We start from the raw sequence: 26,923 nt of genomic DNA, 5'->3' as shown, positions 1-26,923 counted from the left end.
AAAAGCAGGTGGTCCCTGGACTGGAGAATCCCCATGCTGTCCTGAAGGCCAGTGGCTGTGGGTCACAGGTACACCTGTCCTGACAAGAAAACCAGTCAGCTCTGTGATTTGTACAAACCCCTTTTCACTAGGATCCCAGCCCACCAATGAGGACCAGGATGCTCCTATTGGACAAAGTCAGAAAGAAGGTCGAAATGAAAGGTCTCTGCTCTTAATTTCAGATAAATGCTAGCCTCGCATAGCCGGAAAGCCAGGCCCAAAAGACTCCACTCAGCATCTCAGCCTCTGCAACTGGAGCACTTCCTCGTGTATAAAGCTCTTTACAGTTTACAAAGAATTTCCACATGCATTGTATCCACTGATCCTCACAGAACTTTGCAAGATAAGCAGAGATCAGTAAGGCTCAGAGTGGCTAAGGGACTGAGCAGGCCCTCCAACAAGGACATGGACACAAGCTCAAGATCGTGATCCTCCCTCCACTGAGAGGCTGGATGCAGGTGTCCTGAGGTCAGCTCTATGACCTGAGTCCAGGGTTGTCTGAGGTCTGGGGAAGGCTGAGGAGAGCACCAGGGAATCAATCACTGGCTCCAGGCTGCAGGCCAGGCCTTCCTTCTGTCCTGGCACCCCCACCTACCCCACTGGGGCACCACCTCTCCTATCCTCCCTTGGCCACAGGCAGCAGGCAGAGAGCAGAGAAACTCCTGGAGCCTGAGGCCCTGTCTTGGAGACAGACTTTCTATTCTATGGAGACTAATGGAACTCTAGGTAATGGACCAGTGCCCCAAGGGTTCTGCTTTCAGCCGAGTCATCCCACACAGCTCTGACTCTGTGGTAGGGTCTTTGGAATTCCATTTCACAATTTCCTGGCAGATATCAGGGCATCAGCTGGTAATCCCGTTAGTGTTGGCCAGTCTCCCAAACAGGCCTGGACGTAGGGGCTCTGGTGTGGACAACCCCATACACAGCTGCTGGGCCAGCTGGCCTTAATCCTGGTGGCTGGCCAGCTCTGAAAGCTGGCCAGGCCATCTCTCTGAGACAAGCAGAGGCAAGAACTGACAGGCAGCACACTCCAGGCTGACCCCCTTTCCCATTTGGCCTCTCCCTCAGCAGAGGATACAAGGCCTCCTCACCCACCTATGTGCACAAGCTCATCCTTTATGCAGGGCCTGCTCCGCAGGAGCCCTGAGCCACAGACAAGCTTGTGGGAGCTGGGGCTGAGGGCCTGGGGCTGGGGCTCAGGACCCAGAGGAGCGGGTCTGCACTAGGCATGTGTGCGCTCCACCCTTCCTGTCACACCTCAGAAGACTTCCTCCAAGTAGCTCAGCTCACCACCCTGTGCTTTGCGCTGCTTCCTGGTCCTCCTTTTGAGGACCTCAGCCCCATATGGTATCCTGGGACTTTACTGGACAGGATGCAAATAGCACAGACACCGGTGCATCACAGTGCACCTGCTATCATGCCTCTTCTCCAGGCTGTGGGCCCGGGGTGGGGTGACCAGAGGGTCCCAATTACATGATGCTATACTTTATGGTTTACAATGTATGTTTTTAATATAAACACATTTAAGTATCTTATTTCTCTCAGTCTTCAGAATAAAGCTGTCTGGTACACAGTAGATTCCAATGTTGGTTTCTGTTCCTCTCCCAATGAGGCTGGATTGGGAGAAATTATTATTCCCACTTTACAAAGGCACAACTGAGGCAATACTTATTTAAGATTAAATATATATACTGAAGTGGACCCGAGGCTCCAGCTTTCCTGGCTGCACATGACCTGATCCCAGCATCCTGAGATTTACATAAAGGTGACCTTGGCTTCCCTCTTAAGTCCCTCAACAATTAGTCCTGTGGATGCTACAGGTTTCAAAACACCTCAAATGTGTACCCTCCTCACTGTTCCTGGCACAGTTCCAGGAAGTTTAAATCTACTAACTAATTTAATCCTCTTGAAACACTAAGGTAGGTGTCATCATATCCTCATTCTACAGATTTGGAAGCTGAGGCATGCAATGGTTAAGTAATGTGCCCAAAGTTGCACTGCATGTAAGCAGCCGAGCAGGAACATGAGTCCAGGTGGCCTGGCCCGAGTCTGAATCCTTGATGGCTGCATTACATCAGCTCCCACTTACTTTGTTCTCAGTGTCTGCCTAGCTCAGATGTTAGTCTGCAAGGCCCTTGAAGGCAAGGATTGTCATTTTATCCTCAGTCCTGAGCTTAAGCACAATGTCTGGCACATAACTATGAATACATGCGTGGGCAGCTGGAAGGAAAGAATACAGAGGAAGGTCATCCTGTTTAAACATAAACCCTCAGAGTCCAAACTGATCATGAGTTCTTTCCTTTGCTTTTACCCAAGATATTAAACAGCCACACACACAGATCACTGATCCCAACATAGTCCATCCTTGGATGGGCTTTGGGTAACCAGCCCTTCGAAAGACAATATGAGCTCGCAGGACCTGATGCAGAGCTCCTAGGGACCCAGTCTGAGATCCAACCTCCATCTCCCAGGATGACACTTCTAGGCTCCCCACCAAAACTGGAAATCTGACCCATAGCTTCCATGCCGATGTGCTGAGATGGAACCAAACGGTGAGAGCTTCGCAGAACATCCGAGTGAATCAGCTGCTCAGGCTGGGACAAATCCAGAGCATGTGCACACGAAGGGTAGCAAGTTGCAAATTGAGATATAATATGAGCCATCTGGTCTGGAAAAATGGCCAACTGGAAGGATGGGGGTCTGGAAACTGCCCAGAGAGCAAACTATTCTGGGGGAAATGATGAGTCAGCTCTGCCCAGAAACAAAAGCCTTTAATGAAGTCCTTTGCGACAGGCTTCCAGAAGCTCTTCTTGGAGTAGCCAGTGTTGGGTAACTCCCTCTACAGATTACCCTTGGATTCAAAGTTCTAAGATGCCTGGTCCCAGGCTTAGCACAGGGCATGGGTGCAGGTTGGGTAAGCCTGCACTGCTCTGTTGGGGTAGCGTGGGGTGCACAGGCTTGTCACAGTGAGACAGAAGTGCCAGGCAAGACCTGACAAATAGGGTTGGACTGGCCCAGGCCCAGCAGCTCACCCCAGAATTGGGACAGTTTACCTGTGGTCCTGGAGGGACAACTTTCTTCTGTGTCTTCTTCTCAGCCATGGTCACCAATGCCTGTGAAAAACTAAAAAGCAAACCAATTACTAGGTCTAATTATCATCTCCCTTCAGCCTTCTCCTGGCAGCCACTGGCAAGGCTCTTGCCAGAACTCTGCTTCACCAACACCCTGATCCAAAAAGCCCCAAGTCAGCGAGAGAAGGCTCTGCTAGCCCAGAGCAGCTGTAAGGTTTCCCAACACCAAGACAGGGCACAGGAGTTCAATGCCAGGAACTTCAAAGCTCTCTCCTTTGAGCCCCCTTGGCTTCTGCATCTGGACCACAGAGAGGTGGCGGCGCCAGCCACCTGGAACTGCACCAGAAAATGACACAGCAGCGATCAACAATCACTTGCCCCAACTGTACCCCCACCCTGAGAAGTTAGGAGGTTTTAAAGGCCTGTTTGTGCCTGTACTGGAAACTCCAAGGTCAGGGCGAGCTCCATCGCCATGTCGGTCTGGGCTTGCTGAGAGCTGAGTCTAGGCCTTATGGCTGAGCAAAACTGGGAGATGGGCCAGGGGCTCCCAAGGAGACATTGGGAAGCTGTCTGGGTGCCATACCACTGTCCAGATACACTTCTCTGCCCTTCCAAAGCAGTTGTCCTATATCTGCCCCCAGGGGAGCTGGAGACCTGGTAGTCTCCTCCTGCCTGGACAAAAGGAGCTCCCTGCTGAGGACGCCCAGAGAGCCCCGCACAGTGGTAAGTCAACCTCCAAAACCCCACATGCCTCAGGGCCCTCAACCTGCAGGGAGCAGAGTGAGTGGCAGCCACCTACTGGCCTCCAGCCTCGCAGCCCCAGGGGAAGAAGGACCAGGTGCAGTTTGCAGAGCAGTTATGAAACTGGAGTGACTTAGGGCTGGTGCTTTGCAAACAGGCAGGCATTGTGTGGTGGGTGCAGAGGCCATATTACAATAGCTTTCAGTTCCTACACAAACACAGTCCCAGCCTCAGAGAGGGAGGGAAGGCCTTCCAGGAGCCTGGTGGTTTCAGACGGAATGAAAGAAGGAAGGCTGTGCCTGTGAGGGCATTGGTGACTTGTACCCAGAGGAAAGGAGGCCCAGAAGCCAAGGTGGACATATTTCCCAACCTTTACCCCTATGCATATGTTGGTCCTATAGAGTTCAACCCATAAGTCTGAGATATCTCTGGGGATACAGAAGCACTGCTGGTCAATGATAAAGAAGAATGTTTTCCTAAAAACTTTGGTAGGAGGTAGTATCGTCATCATGCTGGTCATCAGCAAATATTTACTGAGCAGGACTGTCTGCATGATCCTGTCTGAGGTATTTGGTTACAAAGGTCAGAGCCTGCCCCCCACTGCATGTCCCCGCCCCATCCCAGGCTTCCTGAAGACAGACCTAGAGGGTGGCAAAGCCTACCAAGAGCTTGAACAACCAGACACCCAGCCTGCAGTGGCCAAACACAGGGAACATACAACACCTCATCTTTGTACTGAAGACAAAAGCTTTGGGTGTTTTACTATTTTTCTCTTTCACAGTGCCTGGAAGGCTGGATAAGGTGAGACAGGAATGAGAGCAAAGGAGAGACTGTGGGTGTAATGACATGGGCTGAGAGTGATAGCGTAGTGAGAGGTTGGGGGCCCTGGAGGGACAGTGGTTCCCAGGTCTGAGTAGGGCAGGAGACAGGGTGGGCACCTACCAGGCATTATTCTCCTGGGGCTGGGCTCATCTTCTCCATCTGTCCTCCCAGTGCCCTGTGCCTGGTAGGTTTCCCTTTCTCCTTTGCCTACTGATGAAGGCTGTAGCTATTCATACCCAAGTTCCTGCAGCCCCAGGTGTGGCCTCTAAAAAAGATAAAGTCAAGACAAGGTGTTGACAGGACCTTACTCACCATGTTTGCAGCTGTCACTACCTACTCCAATGCCCTCGGTCTCAACTAGTCATTTTAGGCATCTATGCACTAAGCTCGCAGTATCCAAATGTGCTGTCCCCTCAAGAGCTAGTCCCTGCCTTTGAGCCCACCCTCTCTGTATCCAAAACCCTGGCCGTTCATCTACCATAAACTGACCTTTATATTCAAAATCCTGCTCCTCTTTTCCTAATTCCCACCCCTCATTAACCTGTCTCTTTTCTGCTCAGCAGAATTTTGTAACATGATTGTAAATATCACTCATTATAGCTGGTTGGGTATCCAGATGTTGCTTTTTTCGTGTTGCACCCGCTCCCCCTCCCTTCACAAAACCAAGTGAGTACCAGGTAGACGCTCAGACGTGTTGGCTGATCTGTTGGGCTGAATGACTAAGGACATGACAGCTGTGATCAATCAAAAGTCCACAGTCACCACTTCCCAGGCCACCCAGAGAGTTTCCATGGCAGAGCCCGCTGCTGAGTGGAGATGTCATCTGATTTATTAATTAACACAAACACTGTTCATCCAAGAATTCCAAGGCATGATTTTTAAAAATTTCCAGAACATTTAAAAAATGATAAAAATAGCATTTACCAGCCTAGAAATAACTGAAGTTTTATTCCTAGCCCTTTTCTCAATCATTGCTCCCCACCTCTCAGCCCCTGTGGTCCCCCTTCCTGTTGCTTGTCTCCTTCTCCCACCTTCCCCACCGGGCTTTGGTGATTAACAGAATTCCTGCCAGTGATTGCTAATTGGGTTAATGGAGTAACTTTGTAATTGTTCTCTCTCCACAGTCCAACCCACTGAGCTGGCTGCTTTCCACTACCTGCCTCTCCTGTGTCCCGGGATCACTAATTTGCAACAACAGCTTCCATTGTCATCCACATCTGGGGCTTTGGGGTTTTAAGTGAATCTCCCTATGCAGAGAACAGAAGATGCTGCTATTTTGGTTTGTCTCATTTACAATGGGGCCATTCTTTGGGGCTCATGGGCAGTTTGGGGCTGCCCAGGGAAGGTGGAAATCTGAGCAGCGGTGGGCCCAGGCCAGGGAGTAATGTGCCACCAAGGGACAAGAGGAGCAGGTAGGGCTAAAATTCTGAACCTCTTCTTCCCAGCTACTTGGCTTTGCATTTCATTTCAATCAGTTTCAGATGAAACTGACAAGCCAGGAGCCTTGGGACTCTCCAGCGGCCTTGGCCTCTGGCCTCCAGGACAGAGTGGCAGGGCTGGGCAGTGTCTGACCTGGCCTGACCCAGCTTGCCCCAGAGGAGGCAGCACTGACGGTGGTCTTTCTGATCCCCAAGGCACAATCACACCCTTGGAAAAAGCAAGGCTTCTTTCCCTGTTATTTTTTGAGATGTGTTCATTCAGTTTAAATCTGTTTCACCTTAAAGGGATCATGACCTGCCCAAAGTATGGAAATACCAGCATTCTGGGAGTGGGATGCCACTGGGCAGCCAGAGATAGCCTCAGGGAACTCCAAGATGCCCTGGGGGATGCCTTGTGGGTGTGGGCAGAGGGTGCTAACACACTCTCTGCTCTGTGAGCCCCACTCAGTGTGGCTTGGGGGTGGGTGGGACCCCACTCAGGATGCTTTCTTTCTCTGCCTTTGCCTCTCCCTCCTTTCCAGCCCTGCCCCCAGCCTCAAGGTAATTTTATAGGCCCTAGGGCTGGTCAAAGAATCCAGGAATGCTTGATGTGGGTCCCTGAGGGTCAGGTCAGCTCTGGGCTGCACCCACAGACTACCAGGGAGAACTGTTTTGGGCACTTCAGTCACACCTTATATTGTCTTGTCTTTACCTCCTGTGCCCCCCTCCAACTGGGAGGGCAGGGAATGCTTCAACCTGATTGAATCCCCAGTTCGCTGTGCCCTGCCTGTGGTAGGTGCTCCACAAATGCTTATTTCTGCCTTCAGTTTGATGATGTGTAAAGCTGCCTTACCCCTGCACCCTCCTTTGCCCTCATTAGCATGTGAACTTCTTGTGCACATCTTTGCTTCCCTGTGGCATACCTGGTAGGGTGACAGATTGTCTTGCCAATGGGTTTCAGCCCCGGGCAAGTTCGCTATGGATTCACTGTGACCAAATAAATCGACAGCAAAACGTTCTTGGGGTGAAAGGGTTTATTACCCGGCTTGTTCTCCAGCGGTAGGTCGAGCACTAGCGTCTCTGCCTCCACCCAGAGCACTGGGCCGAGCTCTCTATACAGCGTAATAATAGCTTACTGCCTACAGGTGTGGAAGCGGCAGCCCAGCAACAGGCCAGTTACATCATCAGGTGCTTTAAGTTCAGTGAGGATCCTGGCCATAGGAACCCCAACTTCCCCACACAGATACATCAGACATCCTCAGTATAAGTAACAGTGACTTAAACTGGATTGGAAGTTTCTGGCAGTCAAGTAAGAGCTGAGGCTCTCTCCAGAAAGGAAGTGTAGAGATTGAGCAAAACATAACCAAATGCACCAACACCTTCCCAACTAACCTAGTGTGTGCTCCCTGGGCAACCTTCTCCTTTAGGAGAGGCTGAAGTCAGGGGCATCTGTGTGTGACTGTCTGCACACTACTGCCCTCCGCTGGACACTGAGCCAAAGCTATCCCAGGCCCCTGTCCCTGGCAGGACATCCTCAGGTTTCCTGCCCTCCCCATTCGGGACACAACTACTGGGCAAACCGGTTTCTTGGTTGACTTCTCTTCCCAGATTTGCTTCACCCTGACTGCTTTGCACTGAATCCATTTTTTGAAACCTGGGAAGGTACAAGAAGAACAGCAGCTTCTTGGACTCTGGCATATGGTGAGTTCCATAAACATAACAAGGGAAAATCAATGCAATGACACAGGGTTCCTGGTGTGCAGAGGCACTGTGGCTGTTATTATGACATGAATATGACAGCCCCTTTAAGAACCTACACCTGCTCTTACCCAGAACAGCTATGGCTCTGACAGTTTTGAGAAGACAACCAAGGAAAACTAAGAGGGGTGAAAAGCATTAAGCAGAAGAATTCACAACAATCAGTCATTTCTCTTCACCTTGAAAAACACCACCACCTTTCTCCTTTGGGCAAAGACAAAGGGACAGGAGAGTAAGCACCCACTGCTCTCATCCTCACTGCAGAACATTTCTGGTCTTTAATTATTGGTATTTGTGATTTCGCCTTATTATCTCTGCTCCTGACCTCAGTAGCATAGAAATACTTGGTCCAGCACAATTACTAGTCTGCAGTACATGGTTATTGAATTCCTGGCAGTCAGATATAGTATGAATAGCTAATAATTTGCCAATGGCAATGGTAAAATAAGTAGAAAAAGGAGGCATCACATTTATTGCTCATAAATTGCTTCAGTTTGCTGATAAACTTGTTTTACCTCCCATAATTGAACTCTCAGGGTGGCCCAGAGCCTGGCAGGTATTTGGATATGAGAATCTGAAGCTCAGGGAAGGCCCAAGCAGAAATCCAGGAGTCACACAGCATGCGGGTGGAAGCAAAAACCCAAAGAATTTCCCCCAGGGAGAACACTCAAGGGTGAAACTGAAGTCTGGTTCTTTGGTACCCAAGGCTGAAGGACCAGATGGGCTGGGGGTGCCAAGGAGGCTGGTAGAGAGCCAGGCAGGAAGAAAGAGGAGCAAGGGAGAGTGCCCTCCAGAGAAACGAGGGATCGAGAGCCATCCGCTGATCAGGCAACATGAAGTTAAGTTGTGACCTATGAGAGCAGCAGTGACTTCATGAGGCAGCTTCGGGGGTGGAGGGGACAGAGGGAAGCCCCTGTGGTGGGAATGGGAATGAATGGGAGGTGGGGACATGAAAACAATCACTGGAGGCAACAGAGCAAAGGTTTTGACCTTGCACCCAGGCTCTGCTCCACCAACCCAGCTTCCCTACTGCTGAGAAGCTACATTTTCTAGACATCAAAAATAATCACACAACCCCCTGTTACGATTAACATCTGCAGGAGCAAAGTCCAGGACCAATCGGCTTAGTATAATTTATTTCTCAGGCTTGGTTTCTTCATCACCTATAATGGATACGCCATAATCCCTTATCCAAAATCCCTGGGGCCACACATGTTTTGGAATTCAGAGCTTGTTGGATTCTGGAAAGTTAGTATGCTGCACATGCCGTATGCTACATAACACCACCAGCAGAGACCAGGACCCACCACGTAACCAAACACATCAAGTGGGACAAATAAAGACGGCAAACAACCTAATGAAGGGTCAGGTCAGGTTTTCCGCCAAAGGCGTTACAGAGATACTGTTTTTCAGAGTCTTTCAGAATTGTGGCGAGGGCTCATGGCGTCCCCTTGCAGGGCCGTTTGAATGCTCAGAGGAGATAAGCATGTGAAAGGACGAAACCCGTAGCCACAGGGCTGCAGTGGCCCTGCCTGCTCTTCTTGACTGGGAATGAAAAGGACTTTTCATTTTCAGCATGTGGTGTGTAAGCAATTTCCAAGGGGCCAGCCTTTCGGAAGCCATCTCTCCACCTCTGCAGAGAACAAGTTAGTTTAAAGGATGCATCCGAATGACCGAGGGAAGCCTCCTAACCTCTTCTCCTCTTGATCTCTCTCTTTAGAGGCTTGGGCTGGGGCTGGGTAGTGCTAGACAGACCCTAAAATGTGCAGACTGGGACTATCTGCCCCAGAGTATGACCTGCAGTCCATCTGGGCCTTTGGTTCTGCTGTTTATAATGCTCAGATAAATTGAACATTTCTTGATACATGTTGTTTGACTTTCTGGCTGACTTCCTTACTCATTTCTTACAATGGCTTTTCCAAATCTTCTCAAAGCTGCAAGACCACTCTTGCCCTCCTGTCTTAGAAGACGGCCCTACCCGTCAGGTAGCAAAAAAAATCTACCTTCTTGCCCTTGTTATCTCCATACTTCCCTGTGTCCTCGCCCCCTGGCCCATCCTTCAAGGACAGTGGTGACCTGCCTCCTTTTTTCAGGCATCTGGGCCTTGTTTCTCCTGAGACCTTGCTTTCCTCTCTCTTGTACTTTTAACCTCCCTATTTCATGATCCTTTCTCTGAGCATTATAAACAGGCACAAATTAAAGAACAGCATTCCTTTTTTACCTTTGTCTTTGGGCCATCTCACGTCCCCCATCCTGTCCATGGCCTGGGCTCTGAGAACACAGAGCAGTGCTTCCTCCCTCCCACCACTTCAGCATTTCGGTCAGTTCCACCCATGCTGTCTGGCTGAGGTTCCTCTGGCTAGGTCACCAACAACCTCCTGGTGACTAAATCAACGGAGTCATTTCCCACTCCTTGCACTTGGGGCCCTAACTGCCATCTGACATAACTACCTGCTCCTCCCCAAACCTCTTCTCATCGCATTTCCCATACACTCTTGGTCTCCTCTGATCCCCCAATAATTCCCTCCTTTGTGGACTTGGCTCCCTCACTCAAACCCTTTGCACATGTGGCTGTTCCCTATGATCTGTCCCTAGTCTTATCTTATGCTATGTCCTTTCCCCAGGAAGGCTCAACTAAGACCTGTCTGCTGGAGTCTCCTATTTCATACCCTTCCTGGAGTTTCTGATAGAGATATGCAACTGAGCTATCAGATAGCTCTGTGTCCTATCTGATGTCCCACAGATACTTCAAGCTCAGCAAGTCCAGAACTGAAAGCATCACTTTTCCCATCTTCCAAACCTGTTCTTCCTCTTCCTGTCAGTCAATGGCACCACCTCCACTGATCTGGGAGTCATACTATGCTTTCCTCTCTTGCTAACCCACATCATACTCTCAAGAATTGTGACTTCGCAGGGCATAAATATGCAAATAAGTAAAAAGCTAACCTTTTCAAACAATAAGGCTTCTCTCTCACTTACCAACTTAACATTTCCCTGTATGGCCCCGGAAGATGACTGGTTAGCCAGAGACGGGTAAGATTCCTCAAGGGAGGAACAACCTAAGACAGGCACAGTCGCAGGGGGCCATCTGGTGAGAAAATGGGGAGCAGCAGAGGTGAGGCTTAGAACCTCCCCCCTCATGTTCTGAGAGAAATCTTCTGCATACATGGATGTTTATTGCCCTCGTCTAGCTCGGATTAATACATAGTCTACAGGCACACACCTGATCATCTACATTGGCTCTCTTACAACACTAAACTCTGTTTTCTACCTTTATCTCGTATCTACCTACCACTTCAGCATTTTATTAAAAATAATAATAATAGAGAAATGTGGTATCCACATATAAATCAAGTTTAAAAATCAAATGAATATTCATATTTGAACTGACTGTGTATAGTTCATAATGCATGAACAAAACCGAAAGCTTCTGTGATGATTGCCCTTGCACGGCTCACCATGTAACTTATTCACTATGTAAGAATTTGTACTCCATGTAAGAATTTGTTCGTTATGCATCAGAAGATTGGAGACTGACAAAATTAGGCTGGGGGTGGATTAATGATTGTGCATTGAGTATTGACCCCCCTATACAGAAATTTATTGTGGTTAACAACTATTTGATCAATAAATATGAGAGATGCCCTCACAAAATATATATATATATATATATATATATATATATATATATATATATATATAAACACACTTCCAATTGTAAAATAAATAAGTAACCGGGATGTAATGTATAGTATAAGGAATATAGTCAAAATATTGTAACAACTTGGTATGGTGATACCTGGTACCTAGAATCATCATGTATATAAATGTTGAATCACTGTGTTGTACACCTGAAACTAATGTAATGCAATACTGTTGTCAACTACCCTTCAATAAAAAAAAAAAAAAAAAAAAAGAATTGTGACTTTGTACCCTCCACCGATTCCTAAGGTAGTGCCCTAATCAGATCCACAGCTCTTAGGCCCTTATTGCTGCACAAACCACCTCAGTTCAGTCTTGGTGTACAGCTGGAGCCCTATAAGTTGCAAATCTGCTTAAAGCTCTTCAGTGCACAAGATAAACGAATCTACAACAGAATGTAGGTCAGTGATTGTCTGGGGGTGGGGGTGGGGATGAGGAAATTGACCATGAAGAAATGTTCAGTGTCTTGATTGGGTATATACCTAATAGGGACATATATATGTCAAAATGTATTTACCTGTATGCTTCAAACCAGCATGTATATTGTAGGTAAAATATACCTCAGTAACCCTGATTTAAGAAACATACCTATGTCCCCTGTCACCCCATTGCCTGGAGAACAAAGTTCAAATTCCTTATCCTGGCATAAGTGATTATACCGACTTGTTCCCTTGCTGCTTCTCTGCCCCCAGGCCCTGAACATCCCTCACAGAAAATATTGCCCAGATCTGAAGTTGGCGGAGGTGTCTGGCCCCTGCCTGTGCCATTTAGAGCTGGCCGCGACCCACAGCGGTCACTTTTGTCTCCTCTGGCCGGACATGAACGTCTGTCACATCAAGTTTCGTTTGCACTCCCGTGTTTATGTCCACCCCCTCCTTTCCTAGGCTGTGGGTGTGATAGCTGGACCCTGTCGTCCCAATTCAGCGGTCTCCAACGTCTCTGGGTTTCGGGCTTTGTCGGGCTTTATCGACGAACCTGGGCCTCCTTGCAGAGCAGCCCAGGCGGCGGACGGACAGGCCTCCCGATCTTCCTGGCCTGCAGGAGGCGCTGTGGCGACCTCCCATCTGTCCCCCAGAGCTCGATTTCTCCGGGCCCACTCCCGGGGGGCACAGCTCAGGCTCCGCCCACTTAGCAACATCCCTCCTTCTCATTGGGCGAGGGTGGCCCGGGCCGCCCAATGGCACGAGCTGTTGGTACACGGCGGAGCCACCATCTTCGGGTAGTGGGCCCTGCCGGGGTTGGTGGACTTGAGGTGAGGCGCTAGGTGGGTTGGTGAGTTGGTGGGTGGGCCGGGTCGTGCGGCCTCGGCTTCCGGCCTTGCCTCCCCTCGCTTTCCGCCGCGGGCCCACGATGCCGCAGTACCAGACTTGGGAGGAGTTCAGTCGCGCGGCCGAGAAACTATACCTCGCCGACCCTATGAAGGTAGGTCGCTGGCCGGCCGGTGCGTCTGGCCTTGGCCCAGAGCCAGGGCGTCTTCCTTGCGGTCCTCGGTGGTGTTGGGGCGAGCGGAGACAGGCCCCACCACATCCGATTGCTCCTACTGCTTCCTTCCTGATTAACGGCCCGGCAAGGCTCAGCAGCGGGCAAGATTAGGGTCGTTCCAGGGCCCTGAGCGGCTCTGCGTCTACCTCCCCGCCCCCAATCCCGAACTTCCCTTTTGGTTTTAACTGGTTTACGTGTCTCTAAGGGTCCTCCCCCTGCGGTTTCGGCCTTCTGTCCCCTTGTGTTGATGCCCTTTTCCCGTACTCCCAGGGCGTAAGTTCCCTTGTGTAAAGTAAAGCAGCGGTGTTTTTCTGCCGCCGCCGGAACAGGCTTGAAAGACCCCACTCTGGAGGCATCTACACCCCTTAGAATAGTGGTTCTTAACCCTTTGCAGGTCAGTGCCCCTTTGAGAATGTGAGAATCCTTGCACCCTTTACTCAAAAAAATGAACTTAAACACATAAATGTTTGCAAACAATTTTAGGGGGCTCATGGATCCCTGAAATTCATTCATGGGCCCCACAAAAATTGTAAGTGGATGCCAGAGGTTATATAAACTCATTATTAAAAAGCAAAGAAGTCCAAGTGATGGGAATTTGGCATTCAGGTCTTGATTTTTCTTCCTCTTGAGTGTTTTTTTGTAATATCTCAAAGTTATTTGATGCTATATAGTTTCACTGATAATACAGAATTTAAAACAAAACGAACAAACAAAACAGAAATAGACTCATAGACACAGACAACAGACTGGTGGTTGCCATGGTGGGGGGTATGGGTGAAATAGGTGAAGAACGAAAAAATTAAATTATTGAGAATGTTTAATATTTTGATCTGGGCAGTAGTTACATGAGCATGTCAGAATTCATTGAGCTGTACACTAGAATTTGTGCATTTTATTGTATGTGCTTCCAGTACAAAATAAAAAGGCACTCACAAAAATAAGTGAGTAAAATTTAATTTGAAACATTAAGTTATTTGAAGCAGCTCCTTGTTAATTAAAAAATCCTAACTTTTTAGACCTAGGTAAGTACCAAGAAGCTATAAAGCATTCTTAATTCCATTCTTTAAAATAAAATGATAACAGTAGTAATAAATGATGGAATGAATTAGATTTTTTTGAAATTGAGTACTTTGTGTATGACATGATTTCAAGCAGGGTACCATGAGGACAATACAGGATTTTGATCCAGACATGCTCACAATGTAAACTAAAAATACAGTAAAGAATATACAAATTCACATCAGGAGTAATCATATTTTAAGAATGTGGAGGTAGTGGTAGGGAAAACAAAGCTAAAATGGTAATTACAGAGCATTGCTGTGAACAAAGCTTGTCTAGAATGGGCAGGAGAGGGGAACCTTTCACCTCTTTACCCAGTCAGAAAATTGCTGTAACATAGAAAAGACTAGGAACAACAAGTGCTGGCTAGGATGCAGAGAAAGGGGAACCCTCCTGCACTGCTGGTGGGAATGTAAGCTAGTTCAACTATTGTGGAAAGCAATATGTAGGTTCCTCAAAAAACTAAAATTCGAAATATCATTTGATGCAGAAACTCCACTCCTAGGAATTTACCCAAAGAAAACTTCTCAGATTCAGAAAGACATATGCACCCCTATGTTTATTGGAGCTCTATTTACAATAGCCAAGATATGGAAGCAACCTAAGTGTCCATCAGTAGATGAATGGATAAAGAAGATGTGGTACATATACACAGTGAAGTACATACTTCAGCCTTAAGAAAGAAACAAATCCTACCATTTGTCAACAAAATGGATGGAGCTAGAGAATATTATGCTCAGTGAAATAAGTCAGGCAAAGAAAGACAAATACCAAATGATTTACCTCATTTGTGGAGTCTAACAATGAAGCAAAACTGAAGGAACAAAACAGCAGCAGACTCACAGAATCCAAGAAGGGACTAATGGTTACCAAAGGGGAGGAGTGGGGAGTGGCAGGTGGGGAGGGAGGGAGAAGGGGTTTGTGGGGTATCATGATTGGTGTACATGGTGTGTGTGGGGTCACAGGGAAGACAGTGTAGCTCATAGAATACAAATAGGGATTCTGTGGCATCTTACTACACTGATGGACAGTGACTGCAGTGGGGTACGGGTGGGGGGGACTCGATAATAAGGGTGAATGTAATAACCACACTGTTTTTCTTGTGAAACCTTTGTAAGAGTAGATCAATGATGCCTTAATTAAGAAAAAGAAAGAAAATTCCTGTGGCCTCAAACGTCTGCCTCCTCATGAGAGCCTTCTACTGATTATCGACTTATTTTTTGCTAGGGAGGTGAGAGGAAGAGTGGGGAGAGGGGGCATGACTAACAGTGTTACTGAGTGCCTTCTGTGTGACAGGCATTTTACATATGTTAACACGTATAATTTATGTGAACAGTTCAGGCCACCCCTTGAGGTAGATGAATAAACACTCCTAGGTATATTAAATGATTTGCTTAGTCTTGAAGAGGTGAAGCTGAAATTTGAACCCAGCTCTCTATACCCCAAGTCCATGCTGTTCTACCAGCCCATACTGCCAGGACTGAAAAATAAAATAAATTCTGTCAGAACTTTTTGGACTCTCACAGAAATCTGTCTTCTCTCCCCACTACACTGAATCTGTTGGTTGTAGCCATCGCCTCACCATTCTCCCTTGCATCACTCAAGTTGAAGATGGGATTACTGCTGGACCGTGTAATAACCTCTTAATCCGTCTGCCTGTGTAACTCCTTCACTCTAATGCCACACAAAAGTGAATTCTCTCCGTTTCCACTTAAAAACTCATTCTTCATTGATTGCTGGGTAAAGTCCAGGCTCCCAGTCCACAGTCTGACACCCCTCTCCTGTCTTTCTGGTTTTGCCTCCCACCATTGCCACCATCCTCAGCTCTAGTCTCATAAAGCCACAGAATTTATCCCATCTTCATTCACAGTGGTCCTTAAGCCTTTCTCCTCTCCTTTTTCCCTAAAAGAGAAAAAAGGACTTAAAAAGCCATTTCCAAGAAGCCTGTGTACACTGCCCCTTCCTGCAATCTAAATTACTTACCTCTTTTAGTGTGTTACTTATACATACCTTTATAGGACTTAAGTCACAGTTTCTGTTTTGGTTATTTTGGTTGGTTGAATTCAGAGTTTCCAAGAGAACACGAACCTTGATTTCTTTTTCTCTCTTTATGGCATCTGACACAGTGTCTTAGGTGCCTCCTCAGTTACAAAATGGACCCTCTTTATGGTTCCAAAGACCTGTTCCTCCCTTTCTCCTAATGAAGGCACTGAGTATTCTTTTAACTGAGAGTCAAAACTTTACATAATTGTCATGCTTAGTACTTTTTGAAGTTTGTTTCTTTTTGTTTCTGGGGAACTGAATTTTTAGAAATATGTAAATCTGAATTTAATAGCTCAGTAAATAGAATCAGAGAGCCCAAAGATACCCAAGTTGCTGGTATTTCTATCTACTTACGCACTTGGTGAGTTCCCTTTCCTCCCTCACCAAGATAAATCTCATAGGGTGCCATGACTTCTTTTCTTGGAGTCCCAGGACGACAGAGCATGAAGAGAAGAGCTGTAGGTGACAGCTCTAACAGCCCTTTTTATTTAGTTTCCAGAATTGTCTTGAGGCTTCTGGTGCTACAGTGTAACCATTTTAAAATTATGTTGCTTATAGATACTTAGCACTTTTTAAAACAACTAGCTGTTTAGCTAGTTAGTTATTTTTATTGGTTAGCAAGACTGCTGTAATTGCTTTTGAATCCATCATTTAAAGAAGGAAATAATCATGGAAGTTGAGAACTCTTTCAGAAGATGGCCTGTTTTATTGTAGTATGCTGATATCTAAGTCATTTTCTTGGCTACCTCACTGTAGAATATGGAACAACAGAAAGTATTGTGTACCTTGCCTTGCAATGAAGGAGTTATCCTAGATTTGGAAAAGTTGTTGATTGAGACTTCTTTTCAAGATAGAATTCTGCTTTTATGTAATGAGTCATGTTGTGCCATTATGATGAAGATGTGACTTTGCTGAATACTTTAGCCCTCCTCCTCAGAGCTGTGGGCAAGTGAGAAGTATAACTTGGGACTGCAGTACTGTTTCCTGAGGAATGGATTTGGACTAAGTAGCCACTTCTGCTAATTTTCCCCCTTTTCCTATCATTCCTCTGTGGCTACTAGGAATGTCGATATCATACGGGAGGAAAACCTTTCTTCTTTACTCTCTTAGGTTTAATAGTTGGGGCCCTGCAAATTAAACTGACAAAAGACAGATTAACGAGAAGAAGAAAAATTACAGACATGTATAGGAGTTCACAAAGAAGTGTGACTTGAGGCAGTTAGAATGTGGGGCCCATGACACAGGGTGATGAAGTGTGGGAAAGAAGTTGGACAAAGGAAAAGGGGTTTGGAGCTTCTAAGAGAGCAGTAGGTTGTGGGAAGGTGACTAGGAAGTGTATGTTAATGTGAATTGTGTAGTAATATTCATTAAGCAGTAAGAGCCCTCCTTTTCCCAGTGAGAGAAAGGGGAACACCTTTGGAATTGGAAATTTATATCACCTTTACAAAAGTTAATTTATGTCCTGCATTTCGGCAGAAAGGACAGGGAACGAATTGCCTTGAGCTCAAAACAGTCCTATGCCAATGTGGCATATTTTGAGGTGGTATGCTGTGTTCCCCTTCAGTGTCACCTGACGTAATGGTTCAACTTAATGATTGTTCAACTTTATGACGATGAGAAAGCAATATGAGTTCAGTAGACACTGTTCCTCCAATTTTGAATTTTGATCTTTTCCTGGGCTAGTGATAGCAGTACATGTCTCACGATGTTGGGAGGGGAGTGAGCCACAGCTCCCAGTCAGCCATGCAATCACCAGGGTCTTCTACCAATACACATACAACCATTCTGTTTGTCACTTTCAGGACAGTATTAGTAACAGTCATTTACAGGAGATATTCAGCACTTTGTTATAGAATAGACTGTGTTTTGCCAGACTGTAGGCTAATGTAAGTGTTCTGAGCAAGCTCACAGTAGGCAAGGCTAAGCTAGGATGCTTGGTAGGTCAGGTATACTGAATGCCTTTTCTAACAGTATTTTCAACTTAGGATGGATTTATTGGGACATAACCCCATCTTAAGTTGAAGATTTATGTATTCTTTCTGGCAAGAAATGCCAAACCACCTTAAGAGTTTCAGACATTCTCTGAATATGGATGTGTCATGGGGATTTTCAATACATCTCTTCAAACTGGCTACAAAGAATATCCAACTTTTTGAGTCTTCTAGAAAAAATGGTAGCAGTAGGAATGAACTAAAATGCTGTGTTTTCTTTTAACCTCATTTCAATAATGATAAGTTTGTGGTAAAGGTGCCTTTCCATGTTTTGGCTATTATTTCTAAAAGGATCCTTTTTAGCCTACCTGAAGACTAAATTATTTGTGAAAAATGTCTTCTGACTTCACTCTTTCTAAATATGTATTTTTATTTCAGGCACGTGTGGTTCTCAAATATAGGCATTCTGATGGGAGTTTGTGTATTAAAGTAACAGATGATTTAGTTGTAAGTATACATTTTTATTTGTTGCATACTTTTAGATTTGTTTGAGTTAATTTATTTGTTTGAAATTATTTGCATAGAATATATGCAGATTACTCATTAGGATGCTTATTTTGCATTCCATTCCAAAACCAAGCACCCCATTCTAGAAGCTACTTTGATAGGCTCTTGGGGAAATAATTTAACTTGCTTCATTAATGCAGTATGTCAGTTGTAGTTGAATAATTGCCCTCTTCAGATCTTAAGCAGGAGGATTGTAGAGATCAAAACTGGATACAAGGTTTCCTCGTAGGTCTCTGGGGAGTAAGTGATGGTATTTGAACCCAAGTTACAAGCTTTATGGTTATATCTCCTTCCCTGTCTGCTCCCTTTTGTCACCTCCTCCACCATTCCCTCCTTAGCTCTGGCCCTCTGGCCCTCTGGCCTCCCCGTGCAGTAGTATTCCACTGCACCTGCTCTTGCCGAGAGTTCAGCAAGAGCCCCTAAATTTTCAAATCCAGTAGTCTCATTAGTTCATATTTTACTTGACCTCCATGCTGCTTTTGGTAACAGAAAATAATCCTCTTCTGAAAATTATTATTTTGGCATCAGTGGTTTGGTTTTATCTTGTTTTTTGTGTTTCTGTTTCATTCTTCTTTGCTAATTATTTCATTGACATGCTCCCATAAATACTGATTTCTCCAGGATTCTGTCCTTGGCCATCTTTTCATGCCTCTTCTGTCATTCAGTCCAGTCCTGCCTGATTGTATCTCTATTTCCAAATCTGTATGTCCAACTCGTGTTTTACTTCTGACTTCTTGACTAGCTCTCAGCTGAGCGAGCATACCTCACTGCTCAACAGAGCTAGCCTGTGTTAGAAACAGAACTCATTATCTCTTCTTAGCCTGGCTCCTTCTCTGATTTCCTAGTGTCAGTCTCACTGTCATCTGCCCGCTCAGAAACCTGGGGATCATGTTCAGGCCCTCCCTTTCTGTCATTCTCATGTCCATTTTCCCTTCATCTCAAAAGCATGTATTTTGATCTTCTGATACATTTATACACTTGCTAGGCATTGGGGCATTACCTATTCAAGCTCCCTCATCTCTCTGTTTTCACTCTTAGTCTCTTAAGTCTAGGGTCGTGGTGTCATCACTTGCCTGGACTATTAGAGTAGTCTCCTATGTCCCTGCCTATCTCAGTCATCCTTCAGTTGTCCACAGTGATTTCTCAAAACAAATTTGGTTTACTACCTTGCTTTATAACCTTTAGTGGCTCCTCACCACTCATGATGTGGACTCCCCCACAGTCTCCTCTAATCCCTGTCTTTTCTATGTTACTTACGAGCTCTTTTAATATGCCATACTATCTTATACCTTACGTCTCTGTGCTTTTGAACGTTCTGGTTTCATCTTTGCAGTATTGAATCCCATCCACCTCTGCCCCACTAGGGAAAGACTGATGCTTATCTCTCAAAACCCAGCCCAAAGGATTGCTGCATCCCTTGCTTTTCTTTTGGCTCTTTGTGCTGGATCACAATTGTTTTATCACATTTGTTTTTTTATTAATTGTGAGCATCAAGACAATATAGATAGGTAAGTAATATTCTTTTATCTAGTGACTGGCATGGTGTGTTGACCCAGAGAGTATTTAGTAAGCATTTTTTAAATACAGTAATACTTTCAAAATTTCATAATGACCTTAAAAATCACTTTCTGTCTTTGGTCATATACTGTATGTGTTGTGTTCAAGTTTCCATTGTGAGGTTGCGTGAAGTCAGATCTTTTAATGATTAGTATGTCTTCCAAGAACCAATTGAGTTTCGTGAAATAACTGAAAATGCAAAGAAGGGTAAATCGAGGTGTAGACCTAGATTCAAGAGATTTGAATCCTGGCTTAGCCATGCATTAACATTTCAGCCTCGGACAAGTTCGCATTCTGGGCCTCCATTTCCTTATCTGTAAAGTGCCATAGTGATAGCTGCTCACCTATTGGGTTGTTGTGGAAAGTAAAGCATGTGACAGTACCTAGCATTAGTGCTTGCCACTTTGATTCAGTAAATGTATACTTGAATCTTGAACATTCACATTGAGACAAGTTTTAATTGTGATCACAAAATGGGTAGCTAGCTATATGTGCTAAAGAGAAACTAGTATGTTCTAAAAATAGGAAAAATGCAGAATTGGCTTTAATGTGAAAGGCTTTGTTCTCCAGATGATGACTTCTTGCCTTTGGTAATGATTAAATGTAGTTAAGGATCCATGGTAAGCAATATTGGGAAGAATGCTCTTTAGCATTGATGATTCTTGTGACGAGATCTAAATATGAAAAATGTTTTTTATTCTCTTTCTTAAAACTACTGAGAGTTAGCTCATATCTAAAGGGGACCAAAGATGTGATCAGACTCATCCTTCTAAATAGTAAATATATCAATCAACTCCAACAGTAAACATCTATTTTCTAATGACTTTTTTAAAGGAAAGTTTGTACACCTCCCTCACTAATTCATTTTGATAGCTAATAATTCTTAGAGAAAACCCAATCTTAAACTTCATTTATTATTTTCATCATGTGACTTTAACTTTTTTGTAATCCCATTTATGCATCATTTTTTCCAATCCCATGACTGGTTTATAATAGTGTCTTCTATGGACCTAAAATATTTTCTGTAGAACTGTAGTTTGTAGAAGGTATATACATTCTTCCATAGCGCATACACTAAAATGGAAATGACGGAGATTATTATGCCCTCTTTAGAAGACTGTTTCACAAGTTTGTACAATGTGTGGATAAAAGTTTATTAAGTGATTTCAGCGCTGAATGAATGCAGACCAGTTGGGGAAGATGACATTGAGCTCCAAATTACTGAAGTTGATGAATATGATTGCAGGTCCATTAGTTTGTCTTATTTAAAACTCATGTGAACCTTTAAGATGGGCTAAAGAAAAATGGATAAATATTACAAAGTGAGGAAAAGGGCTGCCTGCTTAAATTTATTTTTGAAGATCTAGAACAAGTGGTTTTCTGGTCAACTAAACAGATCTTAAGTATCTGTCTAATGAAGATTTTAACTTATAGCAAGGAAGAATTTGGTTTGGTTTAAAAATTATGATTACCTTAGGAAAATCAAGGTTGGACAGATGTATCTGGTTTAATTTAGGTAGTGACTGGTGACTGGCTGTAATCCCAAATCCCCCAATTTCACAAGTAGGAAAAAGGATCCTAAGATTTCCCTGATTTTTCCAATATAACTCTTATTTATGAGCAGATCCCAGGGAGAAAATATTTAATTCCAACTCTCGAGTTCTGATCAGACCCAATAGCAGAATCTGCCATATGAACTGGTTATTTTTGAGAAGCTTCTTGTAGAGTTCATTTAGTTTTTATACAGAACAGTGGCATTTAAAATACTGTAAAATACTGTACTTCAGGAATGTAATTGCTGGGCCTTGGAACTTCAGTGTTACTTCCTTAGTATGCCCTCCAGAGAGAATAAATAAAAACAGTGGTAGGAAAGACACTCAGATTGTTACCCCATCAAACATTTGCTACATTGCGTAGTTAATGTGTACTTTTAAAATTCCTGACAGTGTTTGGTGTATAGAACAGACCAAGCTCAAGATGTAAAGAAGATTGAGAAATTCCACAGTCAACTAATGCGACTTATGGTAGCCAAGGAATCCCGCAGTGTTGCCATGGAAACGGACTGAATGGTTTGAAATGAAGACTGTCATGTTATTAGGAAATAAATATCTTTTGAGTATGAGGAAGTGTTGGAACAGAGAATACTTTATGTAACTAAGCAGGCTGTTTAAAAGCCTAGAGGTCATCTTGTGTACTTTGCCTTTTAATGTTTACTTTAGAGAACTAGGAATGTAAATGCTTTCAGTCAGAAAGCCTTTATTTATTTTTGGAAATTGAACAAGAAATGCAGCTATCTTGGAAACTTTTTGCAGATTATTTGATGTTACGCAAAAAATACATAATTATTCTCTGGTAAATTTGTATCAGTAATTTGAAAATGAGACCAAGAAAAGCCAATTCTTCCTAAATTTACTTAATCTTTCCTTAAAAGAAAATTGAATGTAACCATTTTGCTGAGTTGATATATTTCTTTTGGACCATAAAATTTGTGCTGTTGGTGACCAACAAATATAAATATGGTAACTGGAATTGACTGTGCACAGCAGTATAACTGATGATCTGTTGTAATATAGTCTCAATTATATCTAAAAGTAATTATGAAAACTTAAACTTTCCAAATTCAAACTATGTTTTTTAATATAAGGAATTGTAGTATCATTACCTTGTTGAGCAAAGACTTACTTTGAATCTGGTTTTTAGTGCTCACAAACAACTAAAGTTACTTTAAATGCATGAAGAGAATGATCACTCATGGGCTGAAACTACCATCTACAGAAATATTTGTCTCGTATTTCCCATTAATATTTTCTCAGAAGGGCTGATTATTTGAACTGTTAAATCTTTGCATACCTCAATGGTACCTTGTCCATTTCCCTGTTTACTTAACCATTGTTAAGCATGACTGTCACAAATGTTATATTTTCCATTAAACCAGAAGTATGATATTACGTGATACTCACCGTACATTTGGAACCTGAATTATATACCTAAATGTAATGGTCACATCTTGAGGCCTACATTAATATATTTTTTGTCAGGAATCTCTTGTGTTGAGCAAAGTTCCGTGAGCCATATGAATTTTGGCATGTTTCAGAGAGGTCTGTAAGTAAAATATTAAATGAATATATATTATTTCTCTCAAGGTTTTTAACTTCACAAGAGTTACTGACTTCTTGACGGGATGTACTGTATTCAGTTATTGTAAAGTGATGGAAGTAATTTCACTGTCTATTTTGTTCCTTAGTACTTTTTTATTAGAGGACTTTCTCTGGACTGTATGTTGATGGCAAAATTGTTTTCTTGATTAAGGAAAATAATATCCAATAGTGTAAGAGTTTTTTGGGTTTGGAGTTTATTCCCCCCAGAATTAATGGGATTACTGGAGCATTTTTTTGGCCTTTTTCTTTCTCATTTACGTCTTCCACTTTTTAACACTACTTTATAAAGATAACCTGGAAGGGAAAGACTGGTATTTGAGTTCTTATAGCCTACAGCACAGTCATTAAGAACAGAGGCTCCAAGGCAGACTGCCTGGGCTGTAGTCTTGTCTACTGCTTCGTAACTCTGTCATTTTAGACAAGATACTTCTCTAAGCTTCCATTCTCTTCTCTGGAGATTGGGCTAACAATAGTACTCAGAGGACTTTGGGAGAGTTAAATGATGTGATTTAGTTTAAGCCCTTAGCACAATCCCTGGAATGTAGTAAAGGTCAATAAATTGTAGCTGTTATTATTGCTAGTATTGTTATGAGTGTTGGTTTTTCAGGGGAAAAGGGTATAAGTAGCCAGCTCGTGTTTTCATAGTTTTAATTAAATTATTATAGGTAATGTCTGCTTTTTTTGCTGAGCCATGTCTATTATTAAATGACTTTTTTTTGGCACTTGGCAAGCAAATTGAGATTGCCCCCCTGGGGAGTATCTTTTTGTGGGGAGAAACTGAACTCTAATTCTAAAACTTGTATTTGTTTGTGTCTGCACAAAGTAAAACTACTAAGAGAACTAGTTGGTGGTAAAAGTATCAAATCTCTTAAAAACAATATATAAATAAAACACTGAATCATAGTATAATCTGAAGATTGCAGTGCTGTATGCTCTGATTTTTTTCTCTTATCAGGAAGTATTTCTGGATACTGTAATCACACTTCCATGGATTAATTTTTAACAAATTGTGATATATTTGATCAAATACTGCTGACTCTAATGTAATACAAAAGAAGTCACCATAGTAGTAATCGATATTCTAGATATAGTTAGCAGTTCAAATAACTTGTTCTTTTATAAAGACCCACTGTCCTTGGAGCACATTAAACATTGTTGTAAGGCTACATATGTTCTCTGTTTTAAAGGGTTGGTTTCTCCCATTTGGGGTACCTAACCTGCCAACTTTTTGTCTTAGAAATATAAAACCTCTTAGTCATACCTTTAAGTTACTGATAAGCAGCAGTGTTGGCAGTGCTTTATAGTTGGTGTCTTCTGTTCCCCTTAGAAAAGTCTAACATTAACAGCCAATGATGGGAATAGTCTTGTCAGTATCATATAACACTAGTTTAATGAGTGAAATGGAAAGCAAATTGCCCAGGAACAGTAAGAGGTCCTCTCTGCCTACTAAAAATGTAGCAAAACCAAATCCATATGTAATACTTATTACACCCCTATTTTTGTTCTTCCAGGAAAAAATGCCTGTTGCCATATTGGCAGTATCATAGTATTTAGTGTTATTTCTTGTTAAAAAAAATATGGGAAATGCTCCTCTTGTACTGCAGTTAAAATTTATGATAATGTAAAGAAAGTCAGAATATTTCATTTCTCTTTCGTACGTGAAAAGTACTTGTCAGGCAGCTTCTGGGTAAGATGGAGTAAGCACATGCCACCGTGGCTCTTGAGCTGGGCATAGCTGTGACTGCATGGAGCACCGTGTGAGAGCCCTGACACCAGCAGAGGGATTGGTGAAGACCACCACCGGATCAGTGATGAGTCTCAGTTTCTCCCCCTGCCTGAACTGAACACACTGGAAACCTGGAAAGTGAGTCTTGGGGCACAGACAGTTCCAGAAGTGTTCTCAGTCTGGCCTGAGGAAGGGTAACTCAAGAGTGTGGAAATCTTTTTGTTTTGTTTCCCTTTTCTGTGTTCTCTTGGACCCTGCTGTCCCCAAACAATCCTGTGGTGGTGATAGCATCAACTACTGGCAGTGGGAAGCTGCAGGAGCCAAAGCTCTGGAAGGTGACCCTTCCTTTCCAGTACAGCTGTTTTTCCAAGATGTTGGAAGCACCCCCATTGCATTTTTGCTCTGTCCTCCATCTGCTTGGCCCTGGATGCAGACACAATGGTAAAGGTATTCAGGGTAACTGTAGCCTTAGAAAGGGGTTTATTGGTAAGTGTGGGGAGGGTCTGGACAGCGGGTTGTGCGGGACCAGGTGCCCTGTGGTGAATGAGAGTGAAGAAAAAGCTTCAGGTGAGGAGGAGAAAGAAACAGCAGTTAACTGGAATTGATCTGAGCCTGGAATTTAAAAACACACAAGACACACTTTAGAATCTAGAGAAAGCAATGAATCTGGAATGTCTGATGACCTCAGAAAACAATATTTTTAGATTAATTTGTATTTGTATTCATGTACATGGTTTTTAAAAAAATAATCCAGTCTTAGAATAAAGTACAGCACTCCTCTGTCCTCCATTTTCCCCATTCCACATTCAAATCTTTTGGCATTTTTGTGTATCTGAATAATACAATGCAGATTTCTAGGGTTGTCCATTTTAGACAGTCTATTTTCTCTATAGTAGATGAAGATATAAGTTTACACCACCCCTATTGCTCCCACTGCATCCTTCCAATATAGCAGTAATAACTTTTTGTTAAGTCAATAGTGTTTACATAATTATGACTATATAAGTATTGTTCACTACAGAGCCAAACAGTGTACTGTGGTTACATTTCCTTCTTCAAACAACTTTGTTTTTCCTGTAGCTATACAATTTTCCTTTGCTAATTTTTCTATGTTCATTTCCTTAATTTTTTTCCCAATAGGTTAGCAGATCTGACAAATGTCTATTCACATTATTTTCCAAAAGCTTAACATATCAATTGCTGTATTAATTCCACGTTTTCCCTGGAGATCTTCCTCCCATGCCCTCTGTCTCCCTCTTCTCACCTCAGGTTGCTCTCTGAGCTGCACAGTTCTCAGTGTGGGGCTCCTGATGCCGCCTCTCTGTTGGACCCTCTGCTTCCCAAACACCATGTCTTCCGCTTTCATATTTTACTCCCTTGTTTTCTGGAGCAGTAATATCTCAAGAGAAGTAGAAATGTTTTTAATCCTTGTATGTGTGAAAATGTCTTTAATTTGTTTTCACTTCATTATAAAATTCTTTGCTGGAAATAATTTCCCCACAACCTTTGAAGGCTTTACTATTTTTTGGTAGCCAGTGTTACTGCTAAGAAGGCTGATGACATTTCGATGATTGAGTCTTTGTGTTGACCTATTTTTGTCTTTTGTTTCCTTCTAGAAGGCTTTAGGCTCTTACCTTTTTCCTTGGTGTTCTGAGATTTCACAGTGACTTGCATTGGTGTGGTCCTGGTGTTTTATTGTGTCTTTTCATTCTGAGACTCCTGTCCTTTGGTTTGGGAAATATTCTTGGATTACTGCTTTAATATCCTTCCCTCTCTATTCTCTTTTCTCAGGGGACTCATGTTAGTTGGGTGACTTCCTAGATTGATCTGATTTTTCCCTTTTTCCCCC

At 43.6% G+C, this 26,923-nt stretch overlaps 2 protein-coding genes and 1 long non-coding RNA gene across 4 annotated transcripts in view; 2 read left to right on the top strand and 1 right to left on the bottom strand.

The window, feature by feature from the left end:
• Positions 1-2,791: 2,791 nt before the first annotated feature.
• LOC118921062 (uncharacterized) lies at positions 2,792-12,786 on the bottom strand. The gene is made up of 3 exons (XR_005028190.2): positions 12,527-12,786; positions 4,794-4,938; positions 2,792-3,162 (listed from the first exon to the last, which is right to left on the bottom strand). It is a non-coding gene; the product is annotated as an uncharacterized LOC118921062 (long non-coding RNA).
• On the top strand, positions 12,773-26,501 carry SRP9 (signal recognition particle 9). Of its 2 annotated transcripts, XR_008999308.1 has the most exons (4): positions 12,773-12,973; positions 18,505-18,573; positions 25,015-25,521; positions 26,344-26,501. XR_008999308.1 is itself a non-coding variant. In XM_036902463.2 (3 exons), the coding sequence occupies exons 1-3, from the start codon at positions 12,902-12,904 to the stop codon at positions 22,254-22,256; spliced, it is 261 nt and encodes an 86-aa protein (XP_036758358.1). In that variant the 5' UTR covers positions 12,773-12,901; the 3' UTR covers positions 22,257-24,263. The 2 variants fall into 2 exon arrangements, 1 of the variants encoding a protein (XP_036758358.1); XM_036902463.2 differs by lacking the exons at positions 25,015-25,521; positions 26,344-26,501 and adding an exon at positions 22,137-24,263.
• The window catches only part of EPHX1 (epoxide hydrolase 1), a 31,539-nt gene continuing 29,994 nt past the window's right edge, over positions 25,379-26,923 (top strand). Inside the window, exon 1 of the mRNA XM_036901893.2 lies at positions 25,379-25,521. Within this exon, the coding sequence (XP_036757788.2) occupies positions 25,446-25,521 (76 nt within the window). The 5' untranslated portion in view covers positions 25,379-25,445. The remainder of the gene's footprint in view (positions 25,522-26,923) is intronic.

This window comes from Manis pentadactyla, chromosome 9, assembly GCF_030020395.1.
Source record: "Manis pentadactyla isolate mManPen7 chromosome 9, mManPen7.hap1, whole genome shotgun sequence".
Classification (NCBI taxonomy): Eukaryota; Metazoa; Chordata; class Mammalia; order Pholidota; family Manidae; genus Manis; species Manis pentadactyla.
The sequence above is the reverse complement of the archived record's forward strand: the minus strand, read 5'-3'. Positions and strand labels throughout refer to the sequence as shown.

Excerpts from the sequence above, each read along its gene's own strand:
- SRP9 (XM_036902463.2), top strand. The coding sequence starts at position 12,902 with ATGCCGCAGTACCAGACTTGGGAGGAGTTCAGTCGCGCGGCCGAGAAA. Across the intron at positions 12,974-18,504 it reads ACCTCGCCGACCCTATGAAG|GCACGTGTGGTTCTCAAATA; the intron begins GTAGGTCGCTGG and ends TTTTTATTTCAG. Across the intron at positions 18,574-22,136 it reads AAGTAACAGATGATTTAGTT|TGTTTGGTGTATAGAACAGA; the intron begins GTAAGTATACAT and ends AATTCCTGACAG.